Source organism: Mustela putorius, unplaced genomic scaffold, assembly GCF_011764305.1.
Source record: "Mustela putorius furo isolate JIRA1106 unplaced genomic scaffold, ASM1176430v1.1 tig00001012_pilon_pilon_pilon, whole genome shotgun sequence".
Taxonomy (NCBI): domain Eukaryota; kingdom Metazoa; phylum Chordata; class Mammalia; order Carnivora; family Mustelidae; genus Mustela; species Mustela putorius.
In genome coordinates this window covers 2810385-2822953 of record NW_025421531.1, presented here as the reverse complement: position 1 = coordinate 2822953, position 12569 = coordinate 2810385, and the positions used below count along the sequence as shown (strand labels likewise).

At 39.7% G+C, this 12569-nt stretch overlaps 1 protein-coding gene across 6 annotated transcripts in view; it reads right to left on the bottom strand.

Moving 5' to 3' along the window:
- The window catches only part of CR1 (complement C3b/C4b receptor 1 (Knops blood group)), a 94637-nt gene that overhangs the window by 38361 nt on the left and 43707 nt on the right, over positions 1–12569 (bottom strand). For all 6 annotated transcript variants that reach the window (XM_045087017.1, XM_045087019.1, XM_045087021.1 and 3 more), the window contains exons 13-15: positions 1557–1958; positions 705–881; positions 492–594 (exon numbers count right to left, since the gene is read on the bottom strand). In XM_045087017.1, coding sequence (XP_044942952.1) covers positions 492–594; positions 705–881; positions 1557–1958 — 682 coding nt within the window. The remainder of the gene's footprint in view (positions 1–491; positions 595–704; positions 882–1556; positions 1959–12569) is intronic.

Sequence of the window (12569 nt, the reverse complement as noted above, 5' to 3'; positions counted from 1 at the left end):
GTGATATAGCCTAACACTAATTAGCTGACATAAAACTAGATGGAAAACCATTCCTGTTGATACTTTGTTCCTATTCCAAATTTCACTATTGGCTGGTTTAAATTTTTCTTGGAACAATCCCTGCATATTACTTGTAAATAGCTTTCTTTGATATCCCAATCGTTTCATAAACAACCACTATGCAATATTTATCCTTTCGATCTACAAGTTACTTTTCATTCATACATATAATGTTTCACCTAAATATCCAAGATTTCTTGTTACTCTTCTGCTCTTTGGTGCATTTACTGTTTTTCCTTTTCAAGCACCTGTGCTGCTTGGTTCCGTCTGGTTCCCACCATACTTCCCAATCACTGTTTCAGGTATCAGTCCTTTCTGCTACTTCTTTGCCCTTAGGCAGCTTGCTCTTTGGGTAGACCCCCACTGGCCCCAGTGTCAGCATAGTAGCATCGAGTCCTGTGTCCCCCGTCTCTCTGCCAGGTCATACTCACCCCTCATTACAAACGAAGGACACTTTTGCCCCAAGCTGGAAATTCAGTGGTAAGAGCACACGGCCATTAGGGAGTTGGTCCCGGAAGTCTGCACATGATTTCACTAGCATAACAAGAGCAACAACAAGAACAACAACAACAAAAAAAGCAGATGTAAGATGGTCATGTGAGGATAGAAAAGACTTATCTGCAAGGAGATGACAGTGTAGGCACCTGTACATCTTGGGGCTGCTGGGCTCCAGTCTCCCTGAGGTGTACAGTGCAGAGACGCTGCCCCTTGGAGATCATAGCCGGGCTCGCAGCTGTAGGACACTTCCTGCCCCGGAGAGAAATCGGCCTGGTTTTCTGCACTGTGCATTCCGTGCAGAATTTCTGGAGGCCGCTGACATACTGTGGAAAGAACAGGTGTGAAGGACCAGTCAGTGACAGAGAAAGGTCTTTTGCTACATTCTAACCCTTCCATTAAAGGGAGGTCAGGTGTAACAGAGGAAATCAAGTGATGCTCCTGCCTCCTCCCTTTAACCGTTATGTAAAATCAGACAATGAAGGGATGTGCCCAAAGGCCTCACACCTAGATAGAGGCTGATCATTGGAGCTGAGTTCTTCCTGGCACAAGGTCAAATGCATGACCAGGACCCTGAGGGTGCTTTCTCCAGTGCTGGCCAGTCTACATGGAATTACTAGCCCTGTCATAAAGGAGAGCTGTGAAGGGCAGATGAGATAAGGCATTTAAAGTGCTTATTGCACAGCTGAGTAGAATGTGCACCTCAGCCTTCAGGATATTGGGGAGGTATTGGAGTTTGTATTTTGCTCTGAGGATGTTCGATATAAGAGTCCCAAAAGTCTCCTTCCTTGGTGATGAAGCTTCTACTCTCAAAGTGAAGGCAAAAGTGCGTGCGCACACACACACACACACACACACACACACACACACTTTCATAATTCATGCTTCATCTGCACACATTGTTCCCCGCATACATCCTTCCCCCAGAATGAGCACTGACCTCCTGATCCGCTGCAACACATGCCCTTCGTCGGTCCCTTCAAAGCCTCAGTCAGACTCACCTCGAGAGCAGCTCGGCAACTCTGGCCCCCATTTGTTTTGGGCTCTGCATTGCACGCTGGAGGGTCCTTTCATGACAAAGCCGGGCTCGCAGATAAACCTCACGGTTTCATGTAAGGAAAAAAAGGTCTTGTTCTCAGACACCCTCACTGCGTTGTCAATGTGTGGAGGTGTGCACTTATTAGGTATGATGCACTGAGGCGGAGAGCCGCTCCATACGCCAACCTGATTGTCTTTGCTGGTGCAATATATCGATGGGTTGCCCACAAGCTCAAACTGCTTTTTTTCCCCTCTCTCTCCGGGATGGCAGCGATAGGTCACCACGCTTCCATAGGGAAACTCTTCTCCGTAGAGCTTAATGACATTTCCGTTGTCAATGGCTGGGGGTGGCCCACAAAGAATCGCTGAGAAAAGAGATGGCAACTTAAATAATAGTGGATCAAATAGCTCATCAGAAATGCAATGAACAGAACTAGTTTTGCATTTGTTATTGGTTTTACCAACTCATTTTTTCAAGCTGAAGTTTGATATCACAACAAGATGCCCCTGTAGACATGATCATATATTAGTCCAAAAAACATCCTGAATATATTTGAAAATGTATTCAGTGGACATAGTACATTATATTAAGGTAATACTATATAACTAGAACTAAGTGATTTTATCCAAAATTGCAAAACACATGAAATTAAATATAACATTTCTTAGGGTTCCTGGGTGGCCTAGCCATGCAAGTGTCCAATTCTTGGTTTCCACTTGGGTCATGATCTCTGGGAGCTCTTAGGATTGACTGAACCTGGCAGTGAGTTGTGCTCTGTGCTCAGTTGGGAGTCTTTTTGAGGATTCTCCCTCTACCCCTCCCCTCCCCCCACCTCAACTGGCTGGCTCTCTCTCTCTTTAAAAAATCAATTAATCAATCTTTACGAAAGCAAATAAAAATAAAATAAAAATTCCCAAGAAGGCTTCTCCTTCTGGTAAGGGGAATCTTAATTAATTCAAATAAAATAATCAGTCTATTTCCCGTTCCTCCCCCCCAAAAAAACTATAAATGCTGTATAAGTGATAAAATGTATCTGTGAAGGTATCAGAAAGATACATTCAAGCAAGAGAAATAAATAAAAATACAAGAAAGAAAGGGATTAAACATAGGATAATAATGTATCAGCGATATGATTATTTATGCAGCATATCCAAAAGTATATACAGATAAACTATTGTATTTATAAGTAAATTTAGCAAGATTGTTGGGTCCAAGGTCAAACTATTGCATATTTAAGAAACAATTAGGTAATGTTACATTTTCCAATGTTACATTTCTATGTTTACATCATTTTCTAAAATGTAAATTGGTAAGTATTATGGAGAGAAATTAAAGAAATTTCAGAAATGGCAAAACATATCATGTTCATGAATTTACAACTCAAAAATGTAAGTATGTTAGTGGTCCACAGATTGATCTATGAAGTCCATACAAAGTAAGCAGGAATTTGAGTAGGTTTCTTTTTGTGGAAACTGACAAACTGATTCTCAATTTTGTCTGAAAATGCAAAGGGGCAAGAATTACCAAATCAATCTGGGAAGAAGTACATGGTTCGAGAATACACCAGCAGGTATCAGTTCTTAATATATGTTATAGTCATAAAAACAGTGTGATAAATCAACCAGTGGAACAGAACCTCTCTGAAATGAGACCCACCTATAATGTCACCTGATTTAGGGTATTATACTATTGCACTGTGATCTATGGGAACTGGTCTTTCTTTTTTCTTTTCTTTTTTTATTTTTTTTAAAGATTCTACTTATTTTAGGATTATTTGCTACAGCTATTTGAAAAATACTGGTGGAATTTTGATCAGAATGGCATTAAAAGAATAGATTACTCTAGGCAGTATAGACATTTTATTAACAATGTTTATTCTTCCGACCCAAGAGCATGGAATAGTCTTCCATCTTTTTGTGTCTTCTTCAATTTCTTTCATGAGTGTTCTGTAGTTCCTCGAGTACAGATCCTTTACCTCTTTGGTTAGGTTTATTCCCAGGTATCTTATGGTTCTTGGTGCTATAGTAAATGGAATCGATTCTCTAATTTCCCTTTCTGTATTTTCATTGTTAGTGTAAAAGAAAGCCACTGATTTCTGTACATTGACTTTGTATCTTGCCACATTACTGAATTGCTGTATGAGTTCTAGTAGTTTGGGGGTGGAGTCTTTGGGGTTTTCCATATAAACTATCATGTCATCTGTGAAGAGAGAGAGTTTGACTTCTTCATTGCCAATTTTGATACCTTTTATTTCTCTTTGTTGTCTGATTGCTGTTGCTAGGACTTCTAATACTATGTTGAGCAAGAGTGGGTGAGAGTGGGCATCCTTGTCATGTTCCTGATCTCAACGGAAAGGCTGCAAGCTTTTTCCCATTGAGGATGAAATTTGCTATGGGTCTTTCATAGATAGATTTTATGAAGTTCAGAAATATTCCCTCTATCCCTATACTTTGAAGCATTTTAATCAAATGCTTTTTCTGCATCAATTGAGAGGACCATGTGATTTTTCTCTCTTCTATTATTGATTTGTTCTATTACATTGATTGATTTGTGAATGTTGAACCATCCTTGTAACCCAGGGATGAATTCCACCTGGTCATGGTGAATAATCTTTTTAACGTGCTGTTGGATCCTGTTTGCTAGGATCTTGTTGAGAATCTTAGCACCCATATTCATCAGTGATATTGGTCTGAAATTCTCCTTTTTGGTGTGGTCTTTGCCTGGTTTGGGGATCAGAGTAATACTGGCTTAATAAAGAGTCTGGAAGTTTTCCTTCTGCTTCAAGTTTTTGAAACAGCTTCAGGAGAATAGGTGTTATTTCTTCTTTGAAAGTTTGGTAGAATGCCCCACGGAATCCTTCAGGTCCTGGCTCTTGTTTTTTAGGAGGTTTTGGATCACTGCTTCAATCTCATTACTAGATATCGGTCTATTCGGGTTGTCAATTTCTTCCTGGTTCAATTTTGGGAGTTTATACTTTTGTATGGAATCAGAAGAGACCCGAATCACAAAGGAAATGTTGAAAAACAAAAATAAAACTGGCGGCATCACATTACCTGATTTCAAGCTTTACTACAAAGCTGTAATCACCAAGACAGCATGGTACTGGCATAAAAACAGACACATAGACCAGTGGAACAGAGTAGAGAGCCCAGATATGGGCCCTCAATTCTATGGTCAAATAAACTTCGACAAAGCAGGAAAAAATATACAGTGGAAAAAAGACAGTCTCTTCAACAAATGGTGCTGGGAAAATTGGACAGCTATATGTAGAAGGATGAAAGTCAACCATTCTCTTTCACCGTACACAAAGATAAACCCGAAATGGATAAAAGACCTCAACGTGAGGCAGGAATCCATCAGAATCCTAGAGAACAAGGCAGTAGCCTCTTCGATATCAGCCACAGCAACTTCTTTCAAGATATGGCTCCAAAGGCAAAGGAAACAGAAGCGAAAATGAACTTTTGGGACTTCATCAAGATCAAAAGCTTCTGCACAGCAAAGGAAACAGTCAACAAAACAAAGAGGCAACCCACGGAATGGGAGAAGATATTTGCAAATGACAGTATAGACAAAATGTTAATATCCAGGATCTATAAAGAACTTCTCAAACTCAACATACACAAAACAGATAATCATATCAAAAAATAGGCAGAAGGTATGAACAGACATTTCTCCAATGAAGACATACAAATGGCTATCAGACACATGAAAAAATATTCATCATCACTAGCCATCAGAGAGATTCAAATTAAAACCACATTGAGATACCACCTTATACCAGTTAGAATGGCCAAAATTAGCAAGACAGGAAACAACATGTGTTGAAGAGGATATGGAGAAAGGGGAACACTCTTTCACTGTTGGTGGGAATGCAAGTTGGTGCAGCCACTTTGGAAAACAGTGTGGAGATTCCTTAAGAAATTAAAAATAGAGTTTCCCTATGACCCTGCAACTGCACTACTGGGTATTTACCCCCAAAATACAGATGTAGTGAAAAGAAGGGTCATCTGTACCCCAATGTTTATAGCAGCAATGGCCACGGTTGCCAAACTGTGGAAAGAATCAAGATGCCCTTCAACAGACGAATGTATAAGGAAGATGTGGTCCATATACACTATGGAGTATTATGGCTCCATCAGAAAGGAAAGAATATGAACTTTTGTACCAACATGGATGGGACTGGAAGAGATGATGCTGAGTGAAATAAGTCAAGCAGAGAGAGTCAATTATCATATGGTTTCACTTATTTGTGGAGCATAACAAATAAAATGGAGGACAAAGGGAGATGGAGAGAAGAGAGTTGAGGTAAATTGGAAGGAGAGGTGAACCATGAGAGACTATGGACTTTGAAAAACAACCTGAGGGTTTTGAAGGGGCAGGGGGTGGAAGGTTGGGGGAGCAAGATGGTGGGTATTAAGCGGGGCATGTATTGCATGGAGCATTGGGTGCGGTGCAAAAACAATGAATTCTGTTATGCTGAAAATAAATTAAAAAAAAAAAGATTTTACTTATTTATTTGGTAGACAGAGATCTCAAGTAGGCAGAGAGGCAGGCAGAGAGAGACAGGATGAAGCAGGCTCCTCATGGAGCAGAAAGCCCAATGCAGGGCCCAATCACAGGACCCTGGGATCATGACCTGAGCCAAAGGCAGAGGCTTTAAACCACTGAGCCACCTAGGCGGCCCTGGAATGAGTCCTCTTAAATGGTTTTTTAAATAAATGCTATTATAGCCACAATGTCCGCAAAGGCCAAACTATGGAAAGAGCTGAGGTGTCTATAGACAGATGAATGGAGAAAAAAGATGTGGCATTAGGCAGAGGCAAATAAATCAATCAGAGAAAGACAATTATCGTATGGTTTCACTCATATATGGAATATAAGAAATAGCACGGAGGATCATATAGGAAACTGAATGGGAAGAAATCAGAGAGGGAGACAAACCATGAGAGTCTCAACTCTAGGAAACAAACTGAAGGTTGCTATTTTGTTTTTGTTTTGCAGGTGTCATTTTATTTCTCATAATGTTCAAATAGCCAACATAATTAGTTTTTGATGTAGTGTTCAATGAATCATTAGTTGTGTATAATACCTAGTGTTCATTGCAATACATGTGCTCCTTAATAAACATCACCTGGTTACTCCATCACCCCACCCGCCTACCTTCTGTAACCCTCAGTTTGTTTCGCAGAGTCCAGAGTCTCTCATGGTTTGTCTCCCTCACTGATGTCTTCCCATTCGTTTCTCCCTACATCCCCAATGGTCCTCTATGCTCCTCCTTATTTTCCACAGAGTGAAATCATGCGATAATTGTCTTTCTCAGCTTGACTTATTTCACTCACCATAATCTCTTCCAGTTCCATCCATGATGATGCCAATGGTGGCTATTCATCCTTTCTTTTAAAGGCTGAGTAATAATCCATTGTATGTATGTACCACAATCTCTTTATCCCATTCATCATTTGAGCAGCAACCTGGCTCCTTCCACAGTTTGGCTATTGTGGATATTACTGCTACGAACACTGGCCATTATATGCAATGGATGAATTATTGAACTCTACATCCAAAATTAATGCTGTACTATATGTTGGCTAATTGAATTTAAATTTAAAAAATGATATTAGATGAGTTGCCCATCCATTAGGAAAAACAAAGAAACAAAATGAGCAAACCAATTCCTTGACCAGACCCTAAAGCTTAAAAAAATTAATTTGAGATGAATCACAGACTTAACTTGAAAGACAAAATGATGGGCAAAGTTTTCTTATGGAGAACACAGAAAGTAGTGGCCAGAAAGGATAGACGTAGTAAGTCTTACTATTAAAGGGCACTTGTAAAGTGCACATTATCTATCATCAAGAAACATCATAAGAAAGCAAAGGATGAGTTTTAGCCTGAAGAAAATATGTATGTTAGGCTTATTGGAAAATCTGAGATTGGATAACGAATTCCTCAAAGCAATAAAGAGATACACAAACTAGCAAGATTGGAAGACAGTTTTGAACAGGCACTACACAAAGATATGAAAGGTGCTCAGCATTCTCAGTCTTCTGGAAAATGCAAATGAAAGCAGCAGTGAGCCACAGCACAGCCAAAATTTAAACACGTGATAAATACCAGGTTGGCAGAGATATGGAACAGCTGGACTTTTCAGATGCCTCTGGTGCAAGAGTAAATTTGTCTACTCACTGTATAAAATCTTTCGGCATTATCTATTAAGACTGACCACGTTCATACCCAACAATTCCACTTATAGCAATATCAACACTGTTTACATAGAACATGTAAATGTTTTATCCAGTTGTGCATATATATAAACATTTGAATATTTACATGTGTATATGTGTACATTTATTGCCTATGCACAGGCATAAAATACTACTGACATATAAACAGCTGAATTTACAAATAAATTGTTAAGTTCACACAGTGAAATATAATACAATGAAAAAGATCCAGTTAATCTTACATGCAACAACGTGAATAAATCTCCTACACATATCATTCAATAGATGCTGGACACAAAAAAGTACATGCTTTTTGATTCCTTTAATACAAATTCAAGCAGAGTTAAAACTAAGCTTTGGTGATAGAAGCCCAATAAATGGTCACTTTGGGAAGACAGTAACTGAAAAAGGGCATAGGTGAGGCTTCTGAGGTGGTAAAATGGACTAAATCTTCTCTGAATGCTGTTTATATGTGGGTGTTCACTTAGAAAAGAGTCATTGAAGTGAATAATTAATATTGTGTATTATATTATGTGTATATGTATATATAGAGGTACATATCTATCTATTTATGTATATATATATATATATATATATATATATATATATATAAAGTCTATGGGGTATGAATCTATCTATCTATCTATCTATCTGTTTATTTATATATACATGTAGTCTACTGTGTATGAAAAATGTGCTGGAAAAAAGACTTCCCAACAGCATAAACTCCAGGAGATATGGCTTTATGGGTGAATTTTTTTTCAGACATCTATGGAAGAAATAATGCTAGTATTACCTAAACTCTTCTAGGGAAACAAATAGATGGAAAACTATCAGCTGGCTTTATGAGATGATCATAAGTTTGATATCAAAAGCTCCTAAGGTTGTTTGGACTTCTAGCTTTGGTTCAGGTTATGATCCCAGGACCCTGGGATTGAGCCCTGTGTTGGGTTCCCTGTTCAGTGAGGAGTCTGCATTCTCCCTCTCGTGGTCCCTCTGCTTATGCTCTCGTGCTCTCTCTCTCTCTGTGTCAAATAGATAAAGAAAATCTTAAAAGAGAAAAAAAAAACCCTCATAAGGACCTTCCTGGGAAAAATATTATAGTCTAATCTCTCTAAAAATCAATAGGAATGGAATGATAAAAGTGTTCTAGAATTAGTGGTGCTGGTCTCACAACTGCATTAATACAGTAAAAATCATTAAATTTATATTTTAAAAGTATAAGTCTTATGATACATAAATTTTATCTCAAAAACATCTAAAATATATTACAAAAGTATATTGAACAACATAAAAGAATTATTAAATCTTATGACCAAGTCGTTTTATTCCAAGAAGGTAAGATTAGAATTCAAAATCAGCTTGCTTTTCAAAAAGTAAGGAAAACATTCCCACCAACAGTGTAAGAGGGTTTACCTTTCTCCACATGCTCTCCAACAGTTGTTATTTCTTGCCTTGTCAATTTTGACTGTTCTGACTGGTGTAGGTGGTATCTCAATGTGGTTTTCATTTGAATTGCCCTGATGGCTAATGATGTTGAACATTTTTTCATGTGTCTGTTAGCCATTTGTATGTCTTCTCTGGAGAAATGTCTGTTTATGTCTTCTGCCCATTTTCTGATTTGGTTGTTTGGTTTTTGGGTTTGAATTTGAGAAGGGATTTCAGCCCTTTATCTGTAATGTCCTTTGCAAATATCTTCTCCCATTCCGTGGGTTGCCTCTTAGTTTTGTTGACCATTTCCTTGGCTGTGCGGAAGCTTTTGATCTTGATGAAGTCCCAAAAGTTCATGTTTGCTTTTATTCCCCTTGCCTTTGGAGACATGTTTTGTTTTTTTTTCTTAAGATTTTATTTATTTATTTGACAGACAGAGATCACAAGTAGGCAGAGAGGCAGGCAGAGAGAGAGAGGGAAGCAGGCTCCCCGCTGAGCAGGGAGCCCAATGCGGGGCTCGATCCCAGAACCCTGGGATCATGACCTGAGCCGAAGGCAGAAGCTTTAACCCACTGAGCCACCCAGGCGCCCCTGGAGACGTGTTTTGAAAGAAGTTGCTGTGGCCCAAAGTCAAAGAGGTTACTGCCTATGTTCTCCTCTAGTATTTTGATGGATTCCTGTCTCACATTGAGGTCTTTCATCCATTTTGAGTTTATCTTTGTGTATGATATGGTTGAGTTACACTCTTGGTGGGAAAGCAAGCTGGAATAGCCACTTTGGAAAACACTGTGGAGGTTCCTCAAAAAGCTAAAAATAGAGCTATGCTATGATCCAGAAATTGCACTGCTGGGTATTTACCCCAAAGATACAGACGTAGTGAAAAGAAGGGTCACATGCACCCCAATGTTCCTGGGATCAATGTCCACAATAGTCAAATTCTGGAAGGAGTCAAGATGCCCTTCAACAAATGAGTGGATAATGATGTGGTTCATACACAAAAAGGATTATTACTCAGCCATCAGAAATGATGAAATTGCATTGACGTGGATGGAACTGGAGGGGATTATGCTAAGTAAAATCAGTCCAGCAGAGAAACACAATTGTTACATGGTTTCACTTATTTGTGGAACATAGGACTAGCATGGAGGACATTAGGAGAAGGAAGGGAAAACTGAAGGGGAGGGGACTCAGAGGGGCAGATGAACCATGAGAGGTGTAGGACTCCGGGAAACAAACCGAGGGTTTCAGCGGGAAGGAGGTGAGGGGCCTGGGTTCGGCTGGTGATGGGTATGAAGTTGGGCATGTACTGAAATGAGCACTGGTGTTATATGCAAATAATGAATCATGGAACACTACATCAAAAACTAATGAAGTATGTATGGTGACTAACATAACATAAAAAAAGCCATGAAAACAATTCGTTCCATTAAGAGAGTAATGGAGAAACAATATGATTATTTCCAGATATGTAGCCAAAGTGCTTGATAAACTTCAACATGACTTAATGACAAAAAATTCTTAGCCATGAAGAATATTAGCGAATTTCCTTTCCCTGAAAATGGGGATCTACAAAAGCCTATAGCAAATACTCCATTAATGGTGAAGAATTTCAAACGTTCCCTTTGAGTTGGGGAACAAGAGCAGGACACCCTGTATCCCCAACCATATCAAAAATGTTAGTGGTGGTCCTAGCCAGAATATGAGAGAAATAGGGAGGGGTGAAAGGAAGGGAGGCAGGAGAGGAGGAGGGAGGGCAGGAAGAAAAGAGTTGGTTGGTTGGTTACTTCTAAGTGCATTGAAGACTTTAACAGAAAGAAAAAGCTTTAAATTCCTGCTCAGGGTCTGCCTCTGAACGCTTCTATTATATGCCCGAAAAGAAACTTGCACTGTGTAGCTACAGAGCCCAGATTTCTGAAGAACAAATCCAACATCTAATCCTGTGGCTGGATTCCAAGGTAAATTGACTTCTCTTATGTTAAAAAGTCTGAGCATTGATTAGGAAAAGGAAGACTTTAGAGATGGAGAGGGGTGCCTTCCTGGCTTAATCCTTAAATGTCTGCCTTTGGCTCAGGTTAGAATGCCAGGGTCCTGGGATGGAGCCCTGCATGGGGCTGTTTGCTGGGCAGGAAGCTTGCTTCTCCTTCTCCCACTCCCCCTGCCTGCTTGTGTTCCCTCTCTTACTGTCCCTCTCTCTGTCAAAAAAGAAATAAAATCTTAAAAATACAAATAAAATTTGAGATGGAGATACATGGGTAGATTCTAAGGATGCTGAATACCTTGTACCTGGAAATTCTGCTGAAATTCTCTTTTGCTAGAAGCAGCAGCCCCTCCTCCCCTGTGTGAGGAGTTAAGCCTCCATTTGTTCAAAGAACTTGTAATGACCTGTCCTGAGTAGCTGCCCTGGTAGGGTTGCCAGAAAAACACAGATGTCCAGTTAGACCTGAATTTCAGAAAAACAATGAAAGCTAGTTCTAAGTATAAGTATATCCCAAATATTGCAAGGCACATATTTACAATAAAAAAGATGTGTCGCTGTGCTGAAATTCAAGTTTAACTGGCTATCTTGTGTTTTTATTTACTAAATCTGGCAACTCTAATTTCAGGGACGGCGGATCTTCGTCAGGACCTACCCTTAATACTTCACCATAATTGTGGTTCTTTAACCTGATTTAACTCCTAAAAGACCTGGAAGTGGAGTTGGGGTGGTGGTTGCAGGGGTAGGGGAAGGGGGTCACCAATTAGGACCGGCAAGAAGGTATCCCCCAAAAGAAAAGGAATTAAGATTGTGAATTCACTGTGTTAGAGGCTGACCTACATTAAATGAAGCTGAAATATAGGACCTTTCTTACTGTAGTCCTGAGGAAGAAATCCTATGGCTTAGGGATTTAGGAATGCCAGAGTGGACTTATGTGAGCCTGATTGTTCATCCACTCCTTATGTGCCTGAGGGGTGGGGTGTTCAAAGAGACACCTTTTATCCTTTCACCCAAGGCTTTGAGAAATACATTTCTGGGGAATTTTCCGTATTTTTGACAGACTCTCTGATGGCTATTCTCTGTAGGCTGGGAATGACACTGGTGACACTGGGAGCTTTGTTATTGATCTGGGTTTCCTGAATTCAGTGGAGACCAAAGGACCTCAGGCTGGCAGGAGCCAAGTGGCAGCACTTAATAGCCAGAGGCAACTGAAACAGAGATCAGAATGACTTGCCTGCAGAGATCTTTGTCCCTGGCTAGTTGTTGTGGATCTTTTAAAACTGAAATAGATGAAGAGTGCAGTTCAGTATTATTTGATGGCTAAAAGCAGGAAAAATCTACCTCT